This window comes from Metarhizium robertsii (assembly GCF_000187425.2).
Source record: "Metarhizium robertsii ARSEF 23 chromosome Unknown MAA_Scf_5, whole genome shotgun sequence".
Taxonomy (NCBI): domain Eukaryota; kingdom Fungi; phylum Ascomycota; class Sordariomycetes; order Hypocreales; family Clavicipitaceae; genus Metarhizium; species Metarhizium robertsii.
Window position 1 is genome coordinate 3,902,442 of NW_011942193.1, and position 23,070 is coordinate 3,925,511.

General features: G+C 52.8%; 7 protein-coding genes across 7 annotated transcripts; 3 read left to right on the forward strand and 4 right to left on the reverse strand.

The window, feature by feature from the left end:
- Positions 1 to 482: 482 nt before the first annotated feature.
- Positions 483 to 2,790, reverse strand: MAA_06939 (copper methylamine oxidase precursor; the record flags this gene model as incomplete). The annotated part of the gene is made up of 5 exons (XM_007824937.1): positions 483 to 633; positions 702 to 1,546; positions 1,618 to 1,743; positions 1,819 to 2,395; positions 2,453 to 2,790. The coding sequence occupies 5 exons, from the start codon at positions 2,788 to 2,790 to the stop codon at positions 483 to 485; spliced, it is 2,037 nt and encodes a 678-aa protein (XP_007823128.1).
- Positions 2,791 to 4,100: 1,310 nt separating this feature from the next.
- Positions 4,101 to 5,878, forward strand: MAA_06940 (amino acid permease; the record flags this gene model as incomplete). Its single annotated transcript, XM_007824938.1, has 5 exons — positions 4,101 to 4,276; positions 4,342 to 4,418; positions 4,489 to 4,764; positions 4,827 to 4,995; positions 5,056 to 5,878. 5 exons carry the CDS (start codon positions 4,101 to 4,103, stop codon positions 5,876 to 5,878), a joined length of 1,521 nt encoding a protein of 506 aa, XP_007823129.1.
- A 2,987-nt stretch (positions 5,879 to 8,865) lies between these two features.
- MAA_11293 (beta-lactamase domain protein) lies at positions 8,866 to 10,707 on the forward strand (the record flags this gene model as incomplete). The annotated part of the gene is made up of 1 exon (XM_011413273.1): positions 8,866 to 10,707. One exon carries the CDS (start codon positions 8,866 to 8,868, stop codon positions 10,705 to 10,707), a length of 1,842 nt encoding a protein of 613 aa, XP_011411575.1.
- A 2,945-nt stretch (positions 10,708 to 13,652) lies between these two features.
- Positions 13,653 to 15,950, reverse strand: MAA_06941 (extracellular serine-rich protein; the record flags this gene model as incomplete). Its single annotated transcript, XM_007824939.1, has 3 exons — positions 13,653 to 15,246; positions 15,386 to 15,491; positions 15,551 to 15,950. The coding sequence occupies 3 exons, from the start codon at positions 15,948 to 15,950 to the stop codon at positions 13,653 to 13,655; spliced, it is 2,100 nt and encodes a 699-aa protein (XP_007823130.1).
- A 939-nt stretch (positions 15,951 to 16,889) lies between these two features.
- Positions 16,890 to 17,965, forward strand: MAA_06942 (endo alpha-1,4 polygalactosaminidase precursor; the record flags this gene model as incomplete). Its single annotated transcript, XM_007824940.1, has 2 exons — positions 16,890 to 17,489; positions 17,552 to 17,965. 2 exons carry the CDS (start codon positions 16,890 to 16,892, stop codon positions 17,963 to 17,965), a joined length of 1,014 nt encoding a protein of 337 aa, XP_007823131.1.
- A 926-nt stretch (positions 17,966 to 18,891) lies between these two features.
- On the reverse strand, positions 18,892 to 19,653 carry MAA_06943 (Spherulation-specific family 4; the record flags this gene model as incomplete). The annotated part of the gene is made up of 1 exon (XM_007824941.1): positions 18,892 to 19,653. One exon carries the CDS (start codon positions 19,651 to 19,653, stop codon positions 18,892 to 18,894), a length of 762 nt encoding a protein of 253 aa, XP_007823132.1.
- Positions 19,654 to 20,581: 928 nt separating this feature from the next.
- Positions 20,582 to 21,856, reverse strand: MAA_06944 (UDP-glucose 4-epimerase; the record flags this gene model as incomplete). The annotated part of the gene is made up of 1 exon (XM_007824942.1): positions 20,582 to 21,856. The coding sequence occupies one exon, from the start codon at positions 21,854 to 21,856 to the stop codon at positions 20,582 to 20,584; it is 1,275 nt and encodes a 424-aa protein (XP_007823133.1).
- Between the last annotated feature and the right edge of the window lie 1,214 nt (positions 21,857 to 23,070).

A 23,070-nucleotide genomic window follows, 5' to 3' on the forward strand; every position in this document is an offset into this window, starting at 1 on the left:
CACACGGCGAGATGTCCGCCACGTCGGAAGTAGATCCGGCGATTCGCGACTTGAGAAAATGAGAGACGGAAAAAGAAAAAAAAAATTAAACTACAACTAAAACTAAAACTCAAACAGCGGCGGAAATTTGACAAATTCTAGCCAGAAACAAGTTGCCGGATGGACGTATCGTCTCATGGGCGGCTCGTCATCCTGACCCCGCGATCGGACACAACTACGTGATGCCGACGGCAAGCGACTACATGTGTAGATAACAAAATACAGGGGCCAAGGAATCTACCCGCAAACAAATTCGCGCAAAGATGCCCTGTGACTGCTCACGAGTGAAATACACATGCACGATCCACGTCTGGCCATGTGGTGACAGGCTTCATCAGTCTGTACATGTCGATGCAACATTGAAGATTGGTCTACTCTATGCGCGCACAACTAGCCTACGTGACTCCAAACCAATTCTACCCCGTCTACACCATCTACACCATCTACACGCCGTTTCCATTGACGGCGGCGGGCTTGCAGCACTCCCCGTTGGCCAGCTTCGACCCGCTGTCCAAGCTGGACGGCACGTCAATGGCAGGGTTGCCCGTGAAAAAGTCAGACGGCGTAATGTGCACCTGCAGCATCTCCACGGGCCTGAATCGCGTCAAGTTAGCAGCCGCCTGCACATAAAAGTGAGCGTAAAGGGGAAGAGGGATTCTTACATGACGGGCCAATCCTCGACCCTAGGATTGTGCGTCAGCCCAAAGACGCTCCACACCACGATATCTTCATCCTCGACATTGTCCCCCCGGGCCGCCGCGTCCGCCAGCCCATCCACCTCGAGCCGGCTCTGCAGCGTGTACCGCCCGCCGGCGTACAGCTCGTCGTCCCTGTACTTGGTCACCCACAGGTGGTGCCGCGCAAAGAGCGCCCGGTTCGACTGGATGCTGCCGGGCGCCGCGAGCAGCAGCTGCGTGGGCGGCGTGGTGATCTTGTACCCGACGGGCTTGCCGCTGACGGGGTTCCTCCGCGACGGGTTCTGCACCTTGAAGACGCGGTTGCGCATGGGGTCGAGGTCCATGCCGGCCGACGTCTTGACCACCGTCGTCTGCACCTCGTACAGGTTGCCGTTGGGGTTGGTCGCCGGGTCCACGGCCACGGGGACGCTCTCCTCCCGCACGAGCGAGTTGCCGTGCCCGTCGACGGCCGGGTCGATGCGCGCGCAGAAGATGTGCTGGTGGTTCTGGGCCAGCGTGCCCGGGTTGACCACGTTGCCCCAGGGCGCCGTCTTGCCCTCGTCAATGTTGACCACGGACACGATGCCCGTGGCCCGCGCTTCCAGCGTGATGCCCGCCGCCTGGTCGAGCTTGAAGGCAAAGATGTACTCGTAGTTGGCGAGCGTGATGATGAACTGCACCACCAGTTCGCGGCGCCGGGTGACTACCGCGCGCCCCGTGCGCCAGTTGGTGTGCTTCCAGTTGATGCCGTTGTCCTGCTCGTGAAGGCAGATGACGTTCTTGCTCACTTGGGCTGAGCCGTCTGGGTTGGTGAGAAGCCCGTCAAAGTACTGCGCGGGAAGAAGCATCAGCAGCTGTGGACGACGGGGTGGGAGCGGGATGCAAAGACGCGGCGGCTTACCTTGATGACTCCAAGACAGTCGCATCCCAGCGTCAAGTTGTTGACGCAGTTTCCCAGTCCACCGTCGCCAAAGTCGAATGCTTGCTTGCGGTGAAAGGGGGCTCTGGGGTCGGCATACGGCACCGTCTGCATGGTGCCGGGCAGTACTGATTAGCTTGGATGAAGAATTTGATGAGAAAAGGGGGGGCTGGGCGTCTTTACCATGTCACTGATGCTCAATCTGTACAAGACGTCGCGCCCGTCGTAGCGGACATCATGCAACACGGCGCCTTCTCGCGGGTTAAAGGTGACGCGGAAGCGCCATTTCTGCCACTCAATGAGGTTCTCGTCAGACACGGTGAAGCTCGCGCCCTCGGGCTGCACCACGGTCAGAGGCTTGACGTCCTTTCTCGTGCCGCCCGGGATGAGCTCGGGCACGTATTCCGCAGACCGGCAGTGATCCAGGACCTGCGTCTTGTGCGAGGCACCGCTGAGGGCGTCGCCTTTGCCGCCCGTTGCGGGCTGGTCGATGCGAATCACCTCCTTCTTTCTCGCGTCTACAATGGGGATAAAGGGCAACGGGTACGCGTAAAAGTTGGAGTCTGGGTTCCCGCTCCTCGTGTCTCGACCAAAGCACAGGGCCTGGAAGAGCCGAGTCTGGCCGTCGGCCTCGTCGGGCCCTCCATACGGCCAGGGCTCCACGACGAGCTCGAATCCCTCGGGCAGCTCGATGGACTTGAGCTTCTCCTGGAAGACTTGGGAGTTTTTCACAACCTCGACTACCCTCTCAAACTCATAGCTACACGGACGGGTGAGCCGGTGCGTCTGCTGGCAACGGGGCGGTGCAAATACCTACATGGACAGACTGGCATGGTGTTCCTGGCCCACAACCGTGTGCTTGACCCGTTGCGCTGTTGCGACATTGATGACAGACTCGTGGTACTGCGTGGGTTCCGAGCCCCCGATGACATCGTACTTGACCTGGGCAAGACGGGCAGGGCGAGGGCTGTCGGGCGTGAGCTTGGCGGCGTGCTCAAGAGCCAGAAACTTGAGCACGTCGGCCTTGTTGGGCTCGAGCAGATAGATGGCTCGAAAGTCAATAACGGCGCCGGGATGCAGCTTCAGGACGGCATCTCTGGCGGCGTTGGACTCTTGCGCAGAGAGGTCAGAAAGGGGGTGTGGGACCGCAGACATTGTCAGTGCTCGAATGGATCAATTGCCTATTGCAGAGGATTGCAGGTCGACGAGAGAACAAATGCGTTGATTAAATGAGGCTCGGAGGCGGCCACCTGCGTCAGTTTGGTGAGGGGAAGTCGAGCGTCTGGGGTATTCGGAACACGGCCTTTGTTTTCCGAGTGGATTTGCCATCAATCAATCATCGTGGCAATGTTTTCCCCAGTCGAGTATCCACAGCATCGGCATTCAATGCTGATGACCAATTGCCCGTGTCTGGGACTCTGGGGTTGACATGGCACGGGGCACGTCTCCAGACGACTCCTGGTGCCCGAGCCTCGGAGCCGGGGGGTTTCACGACTCCATTCTACATCGACCGGTGACGCTTTGGTACCTTGTCGAGATGGGGGCTGTCATAGTTGGCATGTATGCAAGATCCTATTAAGAGCCGACCGAGTCAATATATTGAATACCCTATCCACGATATTGGCATGTCCCGCTTGCCAAGACTCCGGGGCCGGTGCTTGGAGACCTGCCTGGACAGCTATGTGAAAAAGAGGAAGAGGCCTGAATTCCAAAGTTAACAAGAGGACATGGATAAAGGGTTGAATCGAGCACCAGTTGATACTTTGGGCCACTCCGGGTTGCTCTCCAGCGACACAGCCTCTCAACAACCACTTACCCCAACTCTCCCCAACTCTCCCCAAGTACCATGGACCTGACCACATGATGCCTTGTACGGTCGCAAGGGCGTCACGACTGTATTAGTTTTCAACGTTAATGACAGGAATCTGAATCCCATTGGCAGGCTACCCGGCATGGCCCGCCACTCTGCAGCCCTCAGTCTCTATAGTCTATACTCGGTCGTGTGTCAAAGCCGCCCCTCAACTCGCACTCACCCCGAGCCTTGTCACATCTTTGATTATCAATAGTCTGGCAACCCTGTGAAACGGCGTCTGCCACAGTCCCCTTCAGACACGACTCCCCACGAAGTCGGAATCGGAAACTAAAAGGCGGGGAGCGCCAGCCGGCCATGTCCAGCCACAAACACAGACAGCAACCGCTCCCTTATCGCAATGGCGATATCGACCTTGTATTTCGTCGCCAGGCGGATGCCCTGATTGAGCCTAGGCCGCATCCTTGCGAGGCTAGTTTGATCGTCACCACAAATTGTCCGTCGTGATGGCCGCCAACGCACCTCTACCGTCGACGCTTCCTTTAAAAAAGTAGCCAGCGCAATCTACACGGCGCGGTTGTTTAGAGCGTCTGAATAGTTTTTTCTTTTTTTTTCTTTTTTTGTTTTCATCTCGACCGCATTGTACGCAGAAACCATGGATGAGGAACGGCGTCTTGCCCAGCTGGGCCATGAGCAGGAGCTCCAGAGGCGATTCTCCCTGCCGGCTTTGGTCTCGCTATGCATCTGCCTGATGGCGACGTGGGAGGCCACTTCGACCGTGATTGCGACCGCGCTGGTGAGCGGTGGCTCCCCCTGCCTCTTCTACAACTAGTAAGATCAATGGAACGGATAGAGTCGAAAAAATAAAAGGCGTTGACAGGGCTGACCAAGCGTAGCGTCTTGTCGTTTTTCTTTTCCATGTGCGTGGCCGCCTCGCTTGGCGAGATTGCGTCCATCTATCCCACTGCTGGAGGTACGTGATGCACTTTTCAGTATAGTTGCGGTGGCAATTTACATATGTACCAACCTTTTGCTCGCTACAGGCCAATATCACTGGGTTGCTGCGCTGTGCCCCGGGCCCAGCAAGATGACGGCCGCCTATGTGACGGGATGGATCTCGGTAGGCGGCCAGATCATCTTGACGTCGTCGGCTGCGTTTGCTGCGGGCCTGCAGACGCAAGCGCTGATTGTTCTGAATGACGACGGCTACATCCCGCTGCGATGGCAAGGAATGTTCTTGTACTGGGGCGTCCTCACCTATGCCGCCATCCTGAATATCTGGGGCATGCGGGTGATGCCTCATGTCAACATCCTCTCAGGTGGGTGTCCATGTCTAAAAGACGTCCAAGTCGGTTCTTTGTTTTCAATCTAACCTCGTCAGGCATCATCCACATTGCGGGATTCGTCGGCATACTTGCTACGCTGGCGGCAATGGCCAAGAAGACGACCAGTCAAGTCGTGTTTCTCGACTTTGTCAACAGCAGCGGCTGGGGCAGCGACGGCATCTCTTGGCTCGTCGGGCTTGTCAGCGCTGTATATCCATTTCTTGGGTAAGACGCTGTGCCCCGTTGTCCGTGACAATATTTGCTGACCCTTGCTTGTCTGCGCAGCTACGATGCGGCGTGCCATCTTGCCGAAGAGTTGCCTCAGCCGAGTCGAAACGTGCCGCTGGCCATGGTCGGAAGCGTCTTTGTCAACGGCGTCATGGGTCTGGCCTATGTGATTGTGCTGCTGTACTCGGCTGGATCTACGGACCTGGAAAATGCGCCCTTGGGCTTCCCGTTCATGCAGATCTACCTTGACGCTACCAACTCACGCGTCGGCACCACAATCATGTCCATCATGGTCATATTAATCGCCGTCGCGGCCACCATTGCGGGCATCATGTCGACGTCGAGAACCGTTTGGGCATTTGCTCGCGATCAAGCGACCCCTTATCACGAGGGTCTATCTCACATCAGTCCCCGTCTGCAGATTCCGCTCAACGCAGTTCTTGCCGTGGTTGCGCTCCAATTCGCACTAGGCTTCATCTACCTGGGTAATGACACGGCATTCAATGCCATCCTGTCCATGGCAATCATTGGGCTGTACTTGTCGTATCTATTGCCAGTCTTGTATATGCTTTTCCACGGCCGGTGGAACTTGCAGCCGCACCAGTACGGCAGATTTCGTCTTGGGTTTGTGCCAGGCATAACACTGAACATTTTGGGTGCTATATGGATGGTTACCGTCATCATATTTAGCTTGTTCCCGACGACAATGCCTGTTACGGCAAAGAACATGAACTACTCCATCGTCGTGTTTGGTGGTTGGATGGTGTTTGGTCTGGGCTACTATGTATTTCGTGCCAGGCACAAATTTCAAGTTCCGTTGGTCGACTCGGATGCCATCTCTGGCATCGAGACGCAATTGGATGAATTTGAGAAAAGTTAGAGGGCAGGTATCCCGATATCATATTCTCTGTTTATTTAGCTAGCCTTTTTTTTAACAAGATTTTTTTTTTGGCTATATTCCTAGCCTAGCATTTATATTGCAAAACCGGCAGTCAGCAGTCGCGGTTGGCCCCCTCTGCCACAACTAAAACATGGTGACATCTAGTTACTTGACCCTTGGCTCACATTGCCTCCTCAGCCTGCCGTGTTGAGCTGTCATCGGGCCCTCTAAATAAACGAATTTATTCATCAGGCCGATATCCACAGAATGGGCAGACCTGGGCTGTAACTAGTCGCCTAATTATTAAATCGAACGGTTGGGCACTTCTCTGACACGTCGCCTCAAACTGCTGCCTCTCATGTGTCGCTATGTGTCCAATAAAGTTGTCTCGTCGCCTGGGATCATATGGCCAGCCGACCCAACTTGATACATGTCCTGAGGATGGTTCCAATTCATCGTGAGCTCAGTCGCAACGATGACCACGCAGGATGCGAATACCCTGAAGCCGTCAACCCAATATAGAGCATGCCTTCCTCTCCTACAGCAGATTTTCAGTGCCAATAATTGTAATAGACGAGATATCTTACTTATCATCCCCCAAAACTGAGATCTGTGGATTGAAAACTCCCCAATCTGTCTGTCCTACCCGTGCTTCATCCACGTCGAGAGCTGCTACACTGCGCCCAGGCAGCTTCCTGCTTATTGCAGAAAGAAGCCGGTTGAAAAGTAGTAGGACCATACAGCTATCAAAAACGATATTTATAACTCGCATAACTTCAGCGTCAAGCGTCAAGCGACAAAAAAGAAAGCCGAAGTCTGGACATTCTGGTTAGGTTTTACCCATAATACCTTAACTATCCAGAAGCATAGCTTAAACCCAGACACAGCCAGCAGCAGACACTGCTGGATGATATCAATCTCTGGGCTTGCCACAACAACCGTCCATTTGGTGGGGTCTTCAGGGAGTTTGTGAACCTTCTGCGAAATGAACTTGTATGGAGTTATTGGAAGAAGCATATAAAAATAGCCAAAGCAAAGGAGTAAAAACGTAAATGTCAACTATGGTCAAGTTTGAGGTGGCAGTCTGAATAATACCGGCCATAAACGTGGCAAGGGTAAATGACAAGAGTCCAAATCTACTAGATGTGACATCGGATTCGAGCTCGAGAACAGAAGCAAGACCGCCTGCGAGCCACTGTATATAAAACCCAATACAGCCCAATACTGTTTTAGATTTTACGCTTGCACGATACTTGTATCATGCGTGTAATTTCATTTGACTACAGAGCGAAACAACCGAAAATTTAATATAAAACCCAAGCCGGATTCCGAATCCGTACATATCGGCATTTCCTCGAGGGCAACTGGCTCTATCCATGTTCGTTTGATGTAGATAGAATGGTGGAACGAAGTTCGCGGACTATCTCCTGCCAGAGGTTGATAGACTGAGATTTAAGACGAAAGATTCTCAGGTCCTAGTTTCCAGGACAAACTTACTTCTTAACTCTGTTAATGAGTGGTGCCATCTCAACTGTTGCGCCATGAATCATTTGGGTGACGGAGGCATTATCCGACAATATCCGAAAGGTAATTGATAGGAATTGATACGGGCGCCAACGCCCTAGGGACGCCACACTTTTACCACTTCTTATTGGTTAAGGTAATGATAGTCCGAGTTTTATTGCAAGCTTCGGAATGATTCCGGCCCCCGAAGGGTCGGCGCAATCGCATTCCACGCACTGGCCCAAAAGCACAACGTCGACGTGTTCTCACTGTCGCTGTATGAAATCGATAATAGACTCGCTGAGCTCGGCGTTATTACAGAATCCTCCACGATTATAGAACCTAAAGCAGCATAATATAACGCTGCACTTACTGATATGCAAAAGATGAACTAACAACTCCATGCACATGACAAAATTACACCTCCTGACGCCAGCGACCAACAAGAAGTTACACCATCCTTGAATCTTAAATCTTGGCGTCTCACAGAGCCGACGTTGAGTCATTCCTTGCCCAGCTGAACTATGTTAGTCTTTGACAGCCCATTCATTTACCGCCACCAAGACGCCACAGAGCGCCGTTGTACTTGCGCACCGGTGGAGATGCGTCCAGGTGGCTATTACTGAAACACAGACATGGCAGTTGTCTGCTTTAGCATGCATTATTATGCTTCGGAAAAGGAGAGGCACATTTGTAGGTCTAGTCACATCGTATGACATGATAAAGCATATAGCCTCCTAACCTTACGAAAATAAACGCTTTGATCTAGACTTCAAGGTGCAATGCCAGGCGCCAAACTTAAAATTTTGGCATCTCATCTTTCTTTCCCAACCCCACTCTGCCATTTTCGAGCCCGTTGTCCAAGGCCAAGCGCCTAATGGGGAACGGGCCCTAATTACTGTATTAGGCATAGCCCGGTTACAGTTTCGGCCAAATTAGCTCGGATTATTATTGGTATCTAACAGTATCCGTATTCCAACTTTATAAGGTGAAAGGCTTCGTGATACTATTTTGTAAATGCACGGGCGTAAAACGTTGGGATTCTCGGTTAGACGGCACTATATATATATATATCAAATCGCGTGTATTAAGCATAGTTATTTATACCTACTAATATAGCAAATAGAACTTTACGAAGAAATAAACAGGGTAAAGATGGCGACGTGCAAAATAAGGTAGTTAAGTAGTGGGTTCAAGTGACACACCAACTTAAAGGAATATTATCAGTTCATATCTGTTAGCTGGGTTGAACCTTGGCGCCAGCACTCTAGCACATCATGAGATGGCGATAAAATTCCGAGCTGATTTTCTAATACTGGAGTAGCTGCGATTACTCGAAACAATTTCCGCTCGGCCCAGATACTTGTCTGTCGCAGGTGCTGGTTTGCATATAAATAATGCTACTTCTTCCCGGTATTATACTCAACAAATTGATTTAAATAATTCTCTGACTCTCACAGAACATACTACAATATATCGACAAGATGAACCAAAGTCATAACACTAACTCAAGCTCGGACTCCAATCAAACAACCCATGAAGATGAGATTAAATTTAATCAGGCATATAAGCAGGTTATTATTTACCTTTTCCGTTCCTCTAATCTGAGTCCAAAAGTACAATATCAAATTATTGCCGACCTCTCCGACGAGCGCTTAGGGGTCAAGGAGATTAAGGCCGTTATAGACCCAATTGAGCTAAAGGATACGGATGTGAATAAGTGCTGCGAGAAAGTTTTCCGGAAAGCCAAGGAAAAAGGCTATGACGTTGTCACTCGATTCGTACCTCCATACTGCTCGACTGTAACTTTCTACAGTGACTCAATCGGATTTGTTACAGTTTCAAGGCTTGGGGCGGACTTTGACCCAACTTCGACACGCATATCGGAGAGTAACTCAAAATCTAGCCGAGATTCAACAAGCGCAGCCGACTCTACTCAAAATCCAACACACAAAGACCAGGATAAAGGCTATTACGTTACTACAGGGGCAATCAAAACGCTCACAGCAGCCTATTTTGACGCAACACAAATCAGCCAAGCCAGAGAGGTGTCATGGTCAGGGACTGTTAGAGATCCCCGCGATAAAGCGGCACATGAAAGAGCGCTTGAAGAGTACAAAAAAAATGTCGAGGACTACAACAAACATAATCCAAGGGCGCCAGAGCCTATAGGCCGCAACATGATTTACATCCGACTGGAAGAAGACGGTTTACCAGTAGGCGTACAAACCATCCAAAAATGCGAGGAGGAGGAGGAACCTCTTAGTACCAAGTCAAACCTTGTCGCGTTTATTTATCAGGCATGCGTACGGTTCTGCTATACATTGATGTATCAGCTCCGTATCCTGCTTCACAAATTGCTTGTTACTAGCAAAGTTGACTTCCGCCACGGTCCTGCTGCGGTGAGGAACGACTTCCTCTTCAACACCCATAATGGCAAATATGCGCAGCGGGTGCGCGTCGTGGACGGTGAATTATCCGCCTGTCTGAACCGCATAGGCCGAGCAGTTGCAAGCTCAAACCTTACGGCTTTCAATGGCATTGTGTCGGCTTCAATTGCACTATTCAGCTCCGCGACGGCTCGCAGCGAGCTTAATTATACGGGGCTCATTGTTGCCGGCTCACTTCTTATAACCCTTCTTTTTTGGCAAATGATTTGGACACGGCTGATAACATCAACTGCATACGAGAATATTGCGTTTAATGACTTTAGGGTGCGAAAAGTTCATGAGGCTGCTGCATTATTCGGAATGAATCCATACTACTTGGAATTGTTCCTGGCTGTTATATCTCCACAGAGAAGCATCCGTGCCCATGGATTCCATAACTCGTATATAGACATTTCGAAAACCGGAGTCCTTGAAGTGTCTAACTCTAAAGCTATGTCGTCAGAAATTTTATATCACGCGGGATATATTACAACCGAGCTAAAGGAGTCGTCCACAATCGCAACTTGGGTTCCGTATGATACCCATCGCATTGTTTACCCGTCCAATGACAAAGTCCGAAAGTTATCGATAGTTGATGGCTTTATTCATTTATACAGTTCCCGTATATCTGCGATTGAAGATCTTAGCTATCAGCAAGGCTACCAGGGGGGTGACCGCTCGCTGGATGACTTGATGGACCTGCTACCACTGGATGAGCAACTCCCTGCAGACGTCAAGACGTGGCGACACCTGCAGACGTGGCTCAGAGACAGAGACAAGACGAAAGAAAAGTTTAGCAACAAACCGAATTTCTTCTTTCAATGCGACGGAAATTACCTCGACATGCCAAAAAGGCTTTACCTGTATGGTAACGGAAGGAATTTTGCCGTGGGGTAGAACTTGAAGGACATGTTTCTCTTAAAAGGACTCTAAATTGAAGCTGTGATATGTTTTAGCAGCTGCACCTGGGCCTGTGCTATTGCCTACTTGACTATTGTGAGGGAATCATGTGATCTGCCTGTTAAATAAATGTCTCACTTTATAAATATAGTATAAAACGCTCAAGTTAGAGTTCCCTTTAGGGGTTCTCTTTCCCTCCTTGTGAATAATTGCTTTATCTAAGTCGCACTCGACCTTATTCGTGCTCTTGTACCGTAATACTCGGGTCACCTTCGCATCGGGAAAATCATCAATGTATCGAAGGGCTTCCTGAATTCGCGCCTCCATAGCAACTAGTCAAACGATGACGAGCTGGTTGACGTATAGGGTTTTGAACTGGGACAAGTTGGAAAAGTGGCTATTGTGGTGTGCTGGCTATTTTGGTGTCCAGCACCATCTAAAGATGGTGCGAGCTGGCGACTGATACATGGGTTCCCCTTTGATATTTGGGCGCCCTATAGTACATTGATTTGCTCACAACTTCCATTTACCGTGATGTACTGCACAGGTCGCCCACACCAACATATGTAAGCAAAAGCGAATCCACACAGAGTACAGGAGAGGCAAAGTTGTCGGATAAAAGCTGCCTCTGTTGATAAGAACAAGTAGTTATCTAAATACAATAGGAGAACGTAGACAAAGAAAAGAAGGGGAGTTCAACAAGTTATTGGGCTTCTTAACTCGACGCTGTGTATCTCGCTTATTGAAGTGGCTGGACTCAGCTGCTTACAACTCAAGTAAGCACTGGTTCTGGGTACTTGGGAAAGCAGCAGCAGAATCCGAGACCTTTACAGATAACATTTGGGCAAATCAGAGATGTTAAAAGTCAGGCCCGTGTATAGTTCCCTATGCCATTTGGAGCACATGTTTCCCCTAGCAATCCCAGAGCGATTCGAGGAATCCCTTGTTCTCCAGTGATCCTCTTATACGCGCCGTGGAATCACTCTGTCGACGCAGCGCTCCCCGCGTTCCTGGTTCCGACCATTGTTCCGTCTACACCGCACACTGCCGCGGGTTGGCTCAAGTCGCCGGCCCAACAGCCCAAGAGGTGGGATCGTAACGAATGCATGCGTGCCCCGGAGCTGCCTAACCTGAAGGGGCAGTGACTATTTAGTGAGTACATATGTAGCTGGGACCAAGTTTGTCCGAAGAGTGCAGCACAGAAATCGCTACAGCAATATCGTGGACTGAACATTGAACCTTTAGCTCTAGACTAGTCCAGACAGGCAGGCTCCACAGCAAGCGCTGGCTTCACAGCCGGGACTTGTTGCCACCTTTTGGCAGGATGGTTGAATTGGCTCGTTGTATGGAATTGGGGTGTGGTGCTCGTCTGTGTCACTCGTTTGTGAATTCCGTAATTTCCGTTAGTTGGCATGTCTGTGTGACTACTTCCTCGCGTTTCATGAGATTCTTTAATAAAAGGCCAAAGTGTTGCGCCACACAACCTTAATTCGGGAACTTGTGGGGTGATTATCATATCATCTCAAACTTACATGCTTGCAATGGTTCTTTGAGGACATAGTTATTTATAAATTACCTCTAGGATATCCATTTTTAAGAGCGAAGCACAACGTCTGGCCTTAAAGGCAGCTGGCAGGTCTGTCTAGTGCATTCAGTAGTGGGCTACTGCGAGGCCTTGGTACCGTATTAGAAATCCAGTATAGTGCCGGCACCGTAAAAAAAAACTATAGCACGGTGCTATAATTTTACACGGTAGAGGTATAGTACCAGCTAGGTATAAGTAAGGTGTTAGTATTATAGAATTTAGGTATTATAAGGTATTAAAAAGTATTAAAAGCTATTATTATAAGGGGGGCCTAAGGTTATAAAATAATTAAGTAAGGAATTAAGAAAGAACTTAATTCTTAAGTATTTTATAATAATAAAACTAAAACTTAGCTAAATTTCTTAATATTTAATTAAGAGTTTTTATATTATAATCCCTTTACTTAAAGCTTTTACTTTTAAATTTTAAATTTAGCTTAATTTTTATATAATATTATTAATATTATATATGTATGCATTTTACGTTTTCGGTATAATATAGTACTAATTATACTAAAATAGTTTACTTTTCTAGTTTCTTACTATTCTTAGCTTAATATAACCTAATATTATTTTAGATTTTACGCTTATATAATACTTATATTATATATATAATTTTATTTAATTATAAAGTAGAATAACTAAAAATTAATATATTTATAATAAATATATACTTTTACCGTAAATATTAATCTTATATACTACTTTATACGTTTTTCTTCCTGCAAGTCGTAAAAGGCAGCATTACGAATTCAGGTTCTGACTCTAGGGTACCCTTATTTCAGCAAGTTGAATAACATCCAAACCCAAAAACACAAATGTCGACATTTAATAAACAGCATCTAGGCAGCACTAAAACACGAGATAGATTTTCTAAAGTTAAGCAAACTCAAATATTCAGTGTACCAGACATTTATATTTAGAGACTAGCCTATAATTTCAACCCAAGATCAACAGTCAGAGTACACCAAACCATCCTCTCCCACCAAAACCACACAAAGGACCGACAGATTAATTATTTTCCTCCAGTCAATGCTTCCTGACACACATCTCGAACCCCGCCGATGCACCAGCCTACTCCATCATGCACCGTGACCACATGCAAGTCCAGCATACCCCCCACGTCGCAAGCAATGCAATGGTGCCACCATCAGCACAAATTAGTATATGCATGAATGAAAAACCAAAAACACCAGACATCAATCGGATGGGAAACTGGCCCGTCAGCGTGTACTAGTCATAATCCGACCTCTATCAAGGGGCCGAGATTTGCATTGAATGCTTCCATGTTTTCCCGCAGCCCCGACGGGTTTACAACACAGGCGTCATCTTTACAAACGTTATCGACCAGACGAAATCTACAGCTTGACCGGCGTCCACAGCAGAATCTCTACAGGTCTCCCAGAGAGCGTCACCCACAGAATCGGCGGCTCACTACCGACCTTGGTCGACTTCAGAGGCCCAAGCAGCGTAGTAGTAGCAATGCCTCCAGGAAACGTGACGGGCACAGGGGCACTGCACGTGTTTCCGTTAGCCGTCACCGTCACCCTCGTAATGGTCTTGCCGTCAGCAGAGTACGTATACGACGACTTTGGCTGACACGCATCGAGGGCCATCCGGTTGAGGAAGTAAGTAGCGAGGTCGTCGTGCTTGAGCGACAACAAGGGCCAGTTGGTCAGGCGCGTCATCTCCTGGGCAATGGTCTCGACCCAGGCCATAATCAGGGACTGCTTGCCCGTCTGCGAGCCGATTGTCAGAGGAGCCACGTCGATCTGGCGCATGTTGGCCTGGTGGAACATGTACGGGTCGGCCTGGAGGCTGAGCAGGTTGCGCGTGTTGACGGCGCGCGCGTTGTCGAGGAGGTTGTTGAAGTCGCCCGAGCCGCCGGACGTGTCGATCCACTCCTTGAGCGTGCACGCCGGCAGGTCGCAGTTGTAGTAGATGGTGGTGGCGAAGCGGGGGATAATGGTGATGCCCTCGCGGCCGTTGGTCTGCACGGTCGAGCGCAGCGGCCAGTAGACGCTGTTTTGGTTGCGCAGCACGGGGCGCGTGTTGTCGCCGACCACGTAGATGATGCCGTTGTCGGTCCACGCCTTGATGGCGTCGGCGTTGTGCAGGCCCGTGATGGCGGGCGGGATGATGCCCTTGGGGGAGAACCGCGCCGCCCGGTCGATGCCCACGGACTTGAGGAAGGCCTGGTTGAAGAAGATTTCACGCGTGGCGTCGTGATATGTGGCATTGTTGAGCTCCTCGTGCGAAAACGTGTGCGACACGTGCGCAAAGGCGTTGAGGTTGTTGGTGTTGGTGAACCAGGCGCCGAGGGGCTCGAGCTTGGAGCAGGTGGCCGACCACGTGTAGCTGACGAATTCCGCCGGCCAGAGATCCACGCCGGTCCCGGGCGGCTTCATGAACTCGAGAGGTGTATCTGGGGGGGAGGTGTAGTCCACGGCGTAGGCTGGCTTGCAAGTCGTTTCACCGCTTGTCGTTGCCGTGGCGCCGATGATGTTGCCGTTGCCATTGTGGCCCATCTCGAGCCAAAAGTCGGACCCGGCGGGCAGGCGGGTAGCCAGGTTCTTTTGCCAAGCGACATGGGCATCCAGATCCCCGGGTCGGATCTTGAAGGTGGTGTTGGGGGGGTAGTAAAGCTCCGTGTCCAGAAGCACGTCGTCAACCTGGGCGCTCAAGTAGCTTTGGCGCTTGCCAACAAACAAGCTGCGCGTCATCCAGTGAATGTAGGCGTGCTGCAAGAAGCTCGAGGACTGAGACCAGGTAGGATCCCAGCTGATGAACCATACCATCTGCTCGCGGCCATTGGCGGAATGCACCACGGCAGCGGTTGTCTTTGACGCAAAGCCGGCGGCCGCCTCAAAGCTCGCCACTTCCTTGGTCGTGGTTGTGTTTGTGATGGTGGCCGGGTAGTGCCAGAGACCCTGCGTAGACACGCCGGCATTTCTATTTGCACTCGTTAGCTGCCGGTACATCTCTTTTTTTTGAAGAAGAAGAAGAAAATAGAAATGTCATGTTTCAGGTGGGCACGGTGCAGTGCGCGTGAACGTGCTGCGTTGCATCGCGGCAGATGAATGTGACGTACGCTTTGAGATTTGCCCCGGGAAACTGGGAAATATCGGTGAGACTGATCTTTTGCTCGGTATTGCTTCCGCAACAGCCGGGCTCAGCGGTATTGGCCACGATGGTGCCTTGGAAAAAGTCAGGACGAAGCGGACAGAGTAACGACGTTGCATCCCGCGCAACTCACCAAATTCTGCGCTAGGAAACTCATTAATTCGAACCATGCGCACCTTGAAGGTGGACTGGTAGCTGTTTATTTGAGCCCACTGCTGGGGCGTAAGGGCGCTGGCAAAGGTGCCATTATTATCATATGCAACATTGGAGATGACGACGATGCCGCCAAAGTTGCCCTGCGTCGCCGAAGAGTTTAGAACCGGCAGGTTTGCTCCCCCGGCGGGAAATATAACTTTTTGGTAGGGTATGCCATAGCCGTCGAGGCCCATGGCCGCGCCCTTGGCTTCGGCATCATCGCGGGCCAGGATCAAGACGGTGCTCCCAACGGTGATGGCGGCAGCTGGGAGGATATTGCCCAGCAGGCAGAGGGTACAAGCGGCCCTGGTGAGGGCATCAACAATACCGGACCGCATGCTTGGTGCTGTCTTGTGCTAGGGAAACAACAAAACGGTCTGGTGGTCCTTGTTGTTCTTGAGAAACCGGTTTCTTTACAAACTGGTGTCCAAGCTGAATTATTAGTCCAAGGCAGACGACCGGCGAGTGTCCCAATAAGAGAGCAGTGGTTTTAGGTTTGCGGGTCACGGACACTCTTTGTTCTTAAACAATCAAATGCGTCTGCAAAATTCTCATGAGCGACGGCGTGCTACGGGAAGCGTGCGGCTGAAGGGCATGACGAAACAAAACTCTCTCGTGTTCTTACGACAACCCAGCCAAGACCAAGATAAACACAACCGGCGTCCCATGCCCAGAAAAAAAAACAAAGCATGTATGTATGCTTCCTTAATTAGCTTGCTCGGCGTCCAGGGAGATTTGGCTAGGGCCTGGCAAAATCATGCGACAAGGCAAATACGAGTTGTGGCACATCCAAGTGTCCATCCGGAGTTCCGTCAGACCCTTCAGCTTTCACCGGAAACTGCTGACTGGTGCGTCCGAGAACAAGTCAACCGGGATAAAGAGGCGAGACGTGTCTGGCATGGACCCCTGTCCTGGCCTCCGCGCTTCCCAGAGTCTGGATCGGCTGGTACGACGATGGCACGGCCATCCCGGCGCTGAACCCCCTGGACGGGCTTGTGAACCATGGTCAAAGCCCCAAACGCTCCCAGACACACCCCAGCCCGCTTGGCTTTGCTGGCATCTCCAAGGCGATCGAGGCCGTGGGCCACGGTGGGGCGATCTGGGGGCATTCGGATGGCAGAGTTTCGCTCGAGTCCGCCTTGACTTGACCAGACCGGCCCAGACCAGACTGCCGCGCTGCATAATAGCCTCGCGGCGGCTTGCAAAGTCAATCGTCGAGTCGTCTGGAACAACGCCGGCGGCCACCTTGTTATCAGATGCACTGGAAGCAGCCCGCCATGGACCAAGACCTGCAAGACACCTCGAAACCACTGCGGCCGGCCCGCGCGCCGTGGTGGCGGTCCAAAAAGTTCATCATTGCCGCCGCGATTGCGGCCGCCCTCATCATCATCGCATTGGCAGTCGGCCTTGGCGTCGGCCTGACCAGAGGCAAAGGCGGCGACGACGGCGACAATGGCCAGGAACCACCGGGCGGCGACTCTGGAGTCAACCGAACCTCCATCTACAAGCCCAAGGCCGGCACGACGTGGCAAATCATCCTCAGCAAGCCCGTCAAGCTGGGCGACAACGGCGACGTGACGCCCAAGATGGAGGCCTACGACCTCGACATGTTCGACAACGACGCCGAGTCGTTTGTCAAGCTTCACAATGCCGGCGTCAGCGTCATTTGCTACTTCAGCGCGGGCACCTACGAGGACTGGCGCAGCGACAAGGACAAGTTTGACCAGGCCGACATGGGAAAGCCGCTCGACGACTGGCCCGGCGAGAGGTGGCTCAACGTGTCGAGCCCTACGGTGCGCGACATTATGAAGGCGCGCATCAAGCTCGCCGCCTCCAAGGGCTGCCTCGCCATCGACCCGGACAATGTCGACGGCTACGTAAGTCAAGAAATACTACTCCCCCTAAAAAAAAAGACACGCAGCTCACCTGCCATGACTAGCAAAACGACAACGGCCTGGGCCTCACGACGGAGCAGGCCGTCGACTTTGTCAAGTTCCTGGCCAACGAGGCCGCCTCGTACAACATGTCGACGGGCCTCAAAAACGCCGCCGACATTATCGACGACGTCTTGGACGTGGTGGCCTTTTCCGTCAACGAGCAGTGCGTCGAGAACAGCGAGTGCGAGTCGTACGCGCCCTTCATCCAGGCGGGCAAGCCCGTCTTCAACATTGAGTACCCGAGCGACGCCGGCGCAGCCAGGGGCGTCAGCTCCGCCGTGTCGACGGACATTTGCTCGCGCAGGGGCAAGTCCCGGGGCGCCGACAACTTTAGCACCGTCATCAAGAAGATGAACCTGGACGGCTGGGTAGAGTACTGCGACCAAAAGGTGTTTACGACTGACATCTTTAGCTGATGCAGAGAAAGGGGGGGAAGTTTCTGGAACAAGCCACAAACTGCTTTCCAGAACGACCAGACGTTTGGGAAAAAAGAAAAAAAAAAGAAAAAACAAGCGACATGCCAAGCGAGCAAGGGGGAGCCGTTTTAGGAACAAGCCACCGGACGTAATTATTTTTTTCAGGGGAGACTTTACTGTTTTAGAAGACGAATAGCCTAATTTGTATCGTTACTATTACTACTAGCCGATTCTTTAAGCCACATTGTTTATTTTTCAGGGGAGACTGTTTTAAACGACGAGTCAAGTAGACTACTTTGCACTGTAACTACTAGCCGATTCTTTAAGCCACATTTATTTTTCAGGGGAGACTTGACTGTTTTAGAAGACGAATAGACTGGTTTGTATCGTAGCTATTACTGCTAGCCGATTCTTTAAGCCACATTTATTTATTTATTTTTCAGGGGAAGCCGTTTTAAACAACGAGTCAAGTAGACTGCTTTGTGCTACGACTATATACTACTAGCCCATTCTTTGAGCCACCAGACATTATTTATTTTTCAGGGAGACCGTTTTAAAAGACGAGTCAAGTAGACTACTTTGTACCGCGACTATATACTACTAGCCGATTCTTCAAGCCACCAGACATTTATTTATATATTTTTCAGGGGAAGCCGTTTTAAAAGACGAGTAGGCCGCTTTGTCCCGAAACTATATGCCAGACTATAATACACTAGTCGATTCTCAAGCCACATTTCATTTCCAGGGGAAACCGTGCGGTGTCCCAGACGAGGGGCCAATTTCGCACCCAACATTGAAACGACCACACACCACCACTACCACTGGTCGAGTCTTCAAGCCACACACCTTCTTTCAGGCGACATGGCCGTCAGAGAAACAAATAGCGCCAATCTCTACTCTGCACTAGCCCACCAGAACTCTTCGTCTCAACTTTCCGAGCACTCGGCAGCCACGGCGGCGGTTAGCTCGGTCCACACCGCCGGCCACTGCGTGTAGCCACCGTCCTGCTCGTCCGTCACGTAGATGCCCGTCAGGCCACAGGCCAGCAAGCCCCTCGTCAGGTCGCGCACCTGGCCGCCCTGCACGCGACTCGAGTGCACCACGGCGGCCGTCTTGCAGCGCACCTCGTCGGCCGCGAGGCGCAGGCGCTGCTGGCCCGCGGCGTCCTGGTCCCAGTGGCGATGCGACTGCTCAAAGACGACGACGTAGTCGGGGTGCGCAAAAAAGGGCCGCGGCACCACCACGCCCGGGTTGTAGATGACGAGCCCGTCGTCGCGGCCCGTCTCCTGGCGCCACGTCGTCTTGACGTGCTCCGCGAGGCCGGCCATGTACGCGAGGTGCGCGAGGTCCGAGGGCATCTCGTCGAAGAAGATGCCGCCGAGGGCGATGGCGGCGTGCTGGTTCCAGCGCGCGTACCGGTCAATGTCGCCGCGCACGTCGGCGGCCGGGCGCTTGCCGTAGCTGCAGTAGACGTAGCCGACGGCGCAGATGTTGGGGATGGCGTGCATTGCGTCGAGCGCCGCCAGGTAGCTCGCGTCCGGGAGGGCGTCCGGGCCCGGTCCGCTGTTGGGGTTGACAATGGCGACGAACCTGACCTCGGGGTGCGTCCGCGCCGCGCCCAGGAGAGGCTCCCACGCCGTCGGGAGGGGGTACATGTACAGCGGCACAATGAGGAACGGCCTGGCCATGTTGACTGCTGTTTTGACGCCGTGGACTGGATGGATGGGGGAGTCGAGCAGGACGCAGGACGCAGGTTCAATCAAGTTGCGAGTTGGTTGCAGGCGAGGTAGGTGTGTGCTGTCATTGACTGGTTCAATGTTCAATTGTCAATTGCTGCATGCACGCACAGCCACTTGCCAGCGCACCAGACCCTTGCGATTTGATGACGCCAAGCCGTGGTCCGGGCGCAAAGAACGCTCTGGGGCCGTTTATTGTCCCCCAGGCCGGCTTATATAATTCCATGTTTTTAATTCATTTGCTAATTCACCGAACGCGATTTCATTTGGCAATGAGGCGCTCGCCCGAGGTGGGTCCCTGACCTGTTTGGCGGCGCACAGGGACCAAAAGTGCCGATGGGCCCCACCCTTTAGACTTCTGCAACGACCCCACCTGGATTGACCTCATCCAGGCGTGGCCCTGCGCAGCCGCAAGTCGACATGGACGGTTCTGCATGTCGCACCAGCTGCATCATCTTTTAGACTCGTCGAGCCACCTGAAACAAGCAGACGCCACTGGGCCAGATACGACCTGGACTTGCTGGAAACGGCGCAACGCTCCGGGATGGCCCAGGGACCCGACGTTTGGGGACGGAGCCCAGCGTGTCGTGCACGACGTCATGGCCAAGGGAAACGCCACATGTCGTTGGTATTGTACTTGTGAACTTGGGAATTGAATTCAAAACAGATCTTCTATTAACTCGGTACCGTCTCCACAATGCAGATTTTCCACGACCAGATGCCCTATTACATGTATGTACGTACTACTACCTATTCCTGGCACCAGCCCAACACATCAATTGATCCCTGCCCGCCAAGCCCGTGGCCATCGGCACTGTACTCCAGGGATCATTGATGCGGCTGAAGCGCCGGCTCCTCAACACTTGCACACTCGACCAGACTACGACGTCGGGGCCTGCGCCTTGGATACGAAGTTCCACAGGTCCTCGGCGCACTGGCCGACGCTCTCCTTGGCCTCCCAGCCCAGCTCTCTGCAGGCGCGCTCGTTGGAGGCGACGCACGAGCCGACGTCGCCCTCGCGGCGGTCGGCGAGCCTCACGGCAATGGGCCGCTGCGAGGCCCTCTCGAGGCTGCGCACGGCCTCGGCCACCGTCGTGCCTGTGCCTGAGCCGAGATTAAATGTGCGGAAGGGCTCGACGGCCTGGGCGGCCAGCGCAGCGACGTGGCCCCGCGCCACGTCGGACACGTGCACGTAGTCGCGGACGGGCGTGCCGTCGCGCGTGTCCCAGTTGGACCCGAAGACGTCGAGGTGCTCGCGGGCGCCGGTGAGCACCTGCGTGATGACGGGGAAGAGGTTCGTGGGCGTGCCCCTGGGGTCCTCACCGAGGAGGCCCGACGAGTCGCAGCCAATCGGGTTGAAGTATCGGAGGCAGGTTATGCGCCACGCCGAGTCGGCCCGCGCAATGTCGGCCAGAATCGCCTCGCAGAAGAACTTGGTCCTGGCGTAGGGGCTCTGCAGGCTCGCAAACGACGCGGGCGTCACCTCGGCGCCGTTGTCGTCGACGTACGACTCGGGGTGCACCAGGTCCTCCTCCCGCAGCGGCCGGCCCAGGTCCGCCTTGCAGCCGTACACGGTGGCCGACGAGGAGAAGACGAGGTTGCGGATGTCGTGCTCGCCCAGCAGGGAGACGAGGTTGACGAGCCCGCAGACGTTGTTTTGGTAGTACTGCACGGGGTGCGTGATGGACTCGGAAACCGACTTGAAGGCCGCAAAGTGAATCACGCCCGATATGCGGGACCGCCGTGCGCCGCGAGGAGACTGCGCGTCCGTCTCGGACGCCTTGCCGCTGCTTTCTGAATACAAGTCTAGGAGGCTGCGCATGCTGTGGCTGCGGTAGTCGAGCGTGTGTAGCTGTAGGGACGGCATCTTGGTGCCCCTGCTTGCGTGGTGCTTGACTGCCAGGTCTCTGATGCGGTTAAAGGCCACCTTGAAGCTGTTGCTGAGGTCGTCCACAATGGAGACTCTGTATCCCGCCTTGAGAAGCTCAAGCGTTGTATGTGATCCGATGAAGCCAAGGCCGCCAATCACCAGGACCACCTGGTCGGCGTCGTGGCCGTGTTGACACTCGCCATCATCAGGCGTGCTGGGACGTGAAGAACTCAGCGACGTGCCCCCCGACGACGGGAGGGATTCTGGATGGGACAAGGACGGCATGGCAAAGGGATGGTGCGTGGCAGCGAGGTGCTTCGTATGGGTTCCGGCACCATCTGGCCAAGACGGGATTTATATCTGGTCTGAATTTAGTGTGCCGCCGGGAACCAAGGAGACACTGGCGGCCGTGGGAAAAAAGACGAAAAGCGCGCCTGCGCACAGTCGAGGCAGCAAACTGCGAGCCCGAGCTGACGCCATACGACTCCAAGGTGACAGAAACGTCGGCCGGAGCTGAAACGGCCTGCCCAGATTGCATGCCTCGTCCTATAGAAACGCAATCATGGCATCCGTGCCACTAGCTGGCTCCTATGCATGACAGATGCTGCATTGGCTCCTCTTGCCATCCCATGCCGTATGCCTAGACCCTTTGAGTTCGGAACTAACTTTTGCCCTCTCGCGGAGAAGCCCAAGAGCCAAACGGCAACGCAAGCCACCGCCTGCTCGACGAACCCGCAATAAAAAAGGCCTCTCAACCTGACACACAGAGACTCCCCGTAACTGACAAACGTGGTACGGTACTGACTATTACGAACGGCCAGCGTACTATTTTCATGCTTAAAAAAATGGAAATTTCTCGTATAAGCTTGTCTGACTATGCATGCGGCGTTTCAACATGGATAGGCGCCGGCTCCTATTGGGGCAGCGCCGTCGAGCGTCGACTCACGTCATCCCTGGCTATGTAGCACGGTACCCGTTTATGTAGGCTGCGAATCAGCCAGGCACGTTGCGGCTGAAAGGAAAGGAAAAAAAAAAAAATAAACCAGGCCACCGGCCGGACTAGTGAGATTGGTCGGCCGGACAGGCTACTTGGCACCTGACGCGCGATTCCAAATATAACTTGGCGCCCTTTTGGATTTGCATCGGGATTTGCGGCCCCCAGACCCTGGCAATTTGCGCCACTGCAGGCCAGGGGTCGAACAGGGATCGGCTTGGAAACGTCCGACGTGGACATTGAACATATGGGGGTTGCATGCCGCCACCTCGGCGTTGCACTCGACGACACGCGTGTAAATCACGGTCCTTTGCCATTGCTGAGCAAGCCGCCGTCAGTTTGCTTGGCGGTCCAAGAGGTGCCTAGTCTCGCCCGGGCCAAAGGGACTGAATTTCCTCCTTGCCCCAACAAGACCTGTCAACCGGTCTGTTTCTACAATACACTTGGACCTTTTTTTTTTTTCGAAGCTGCCTGTCCTCTCAATCTAATCGTCTGTTGATGCTCA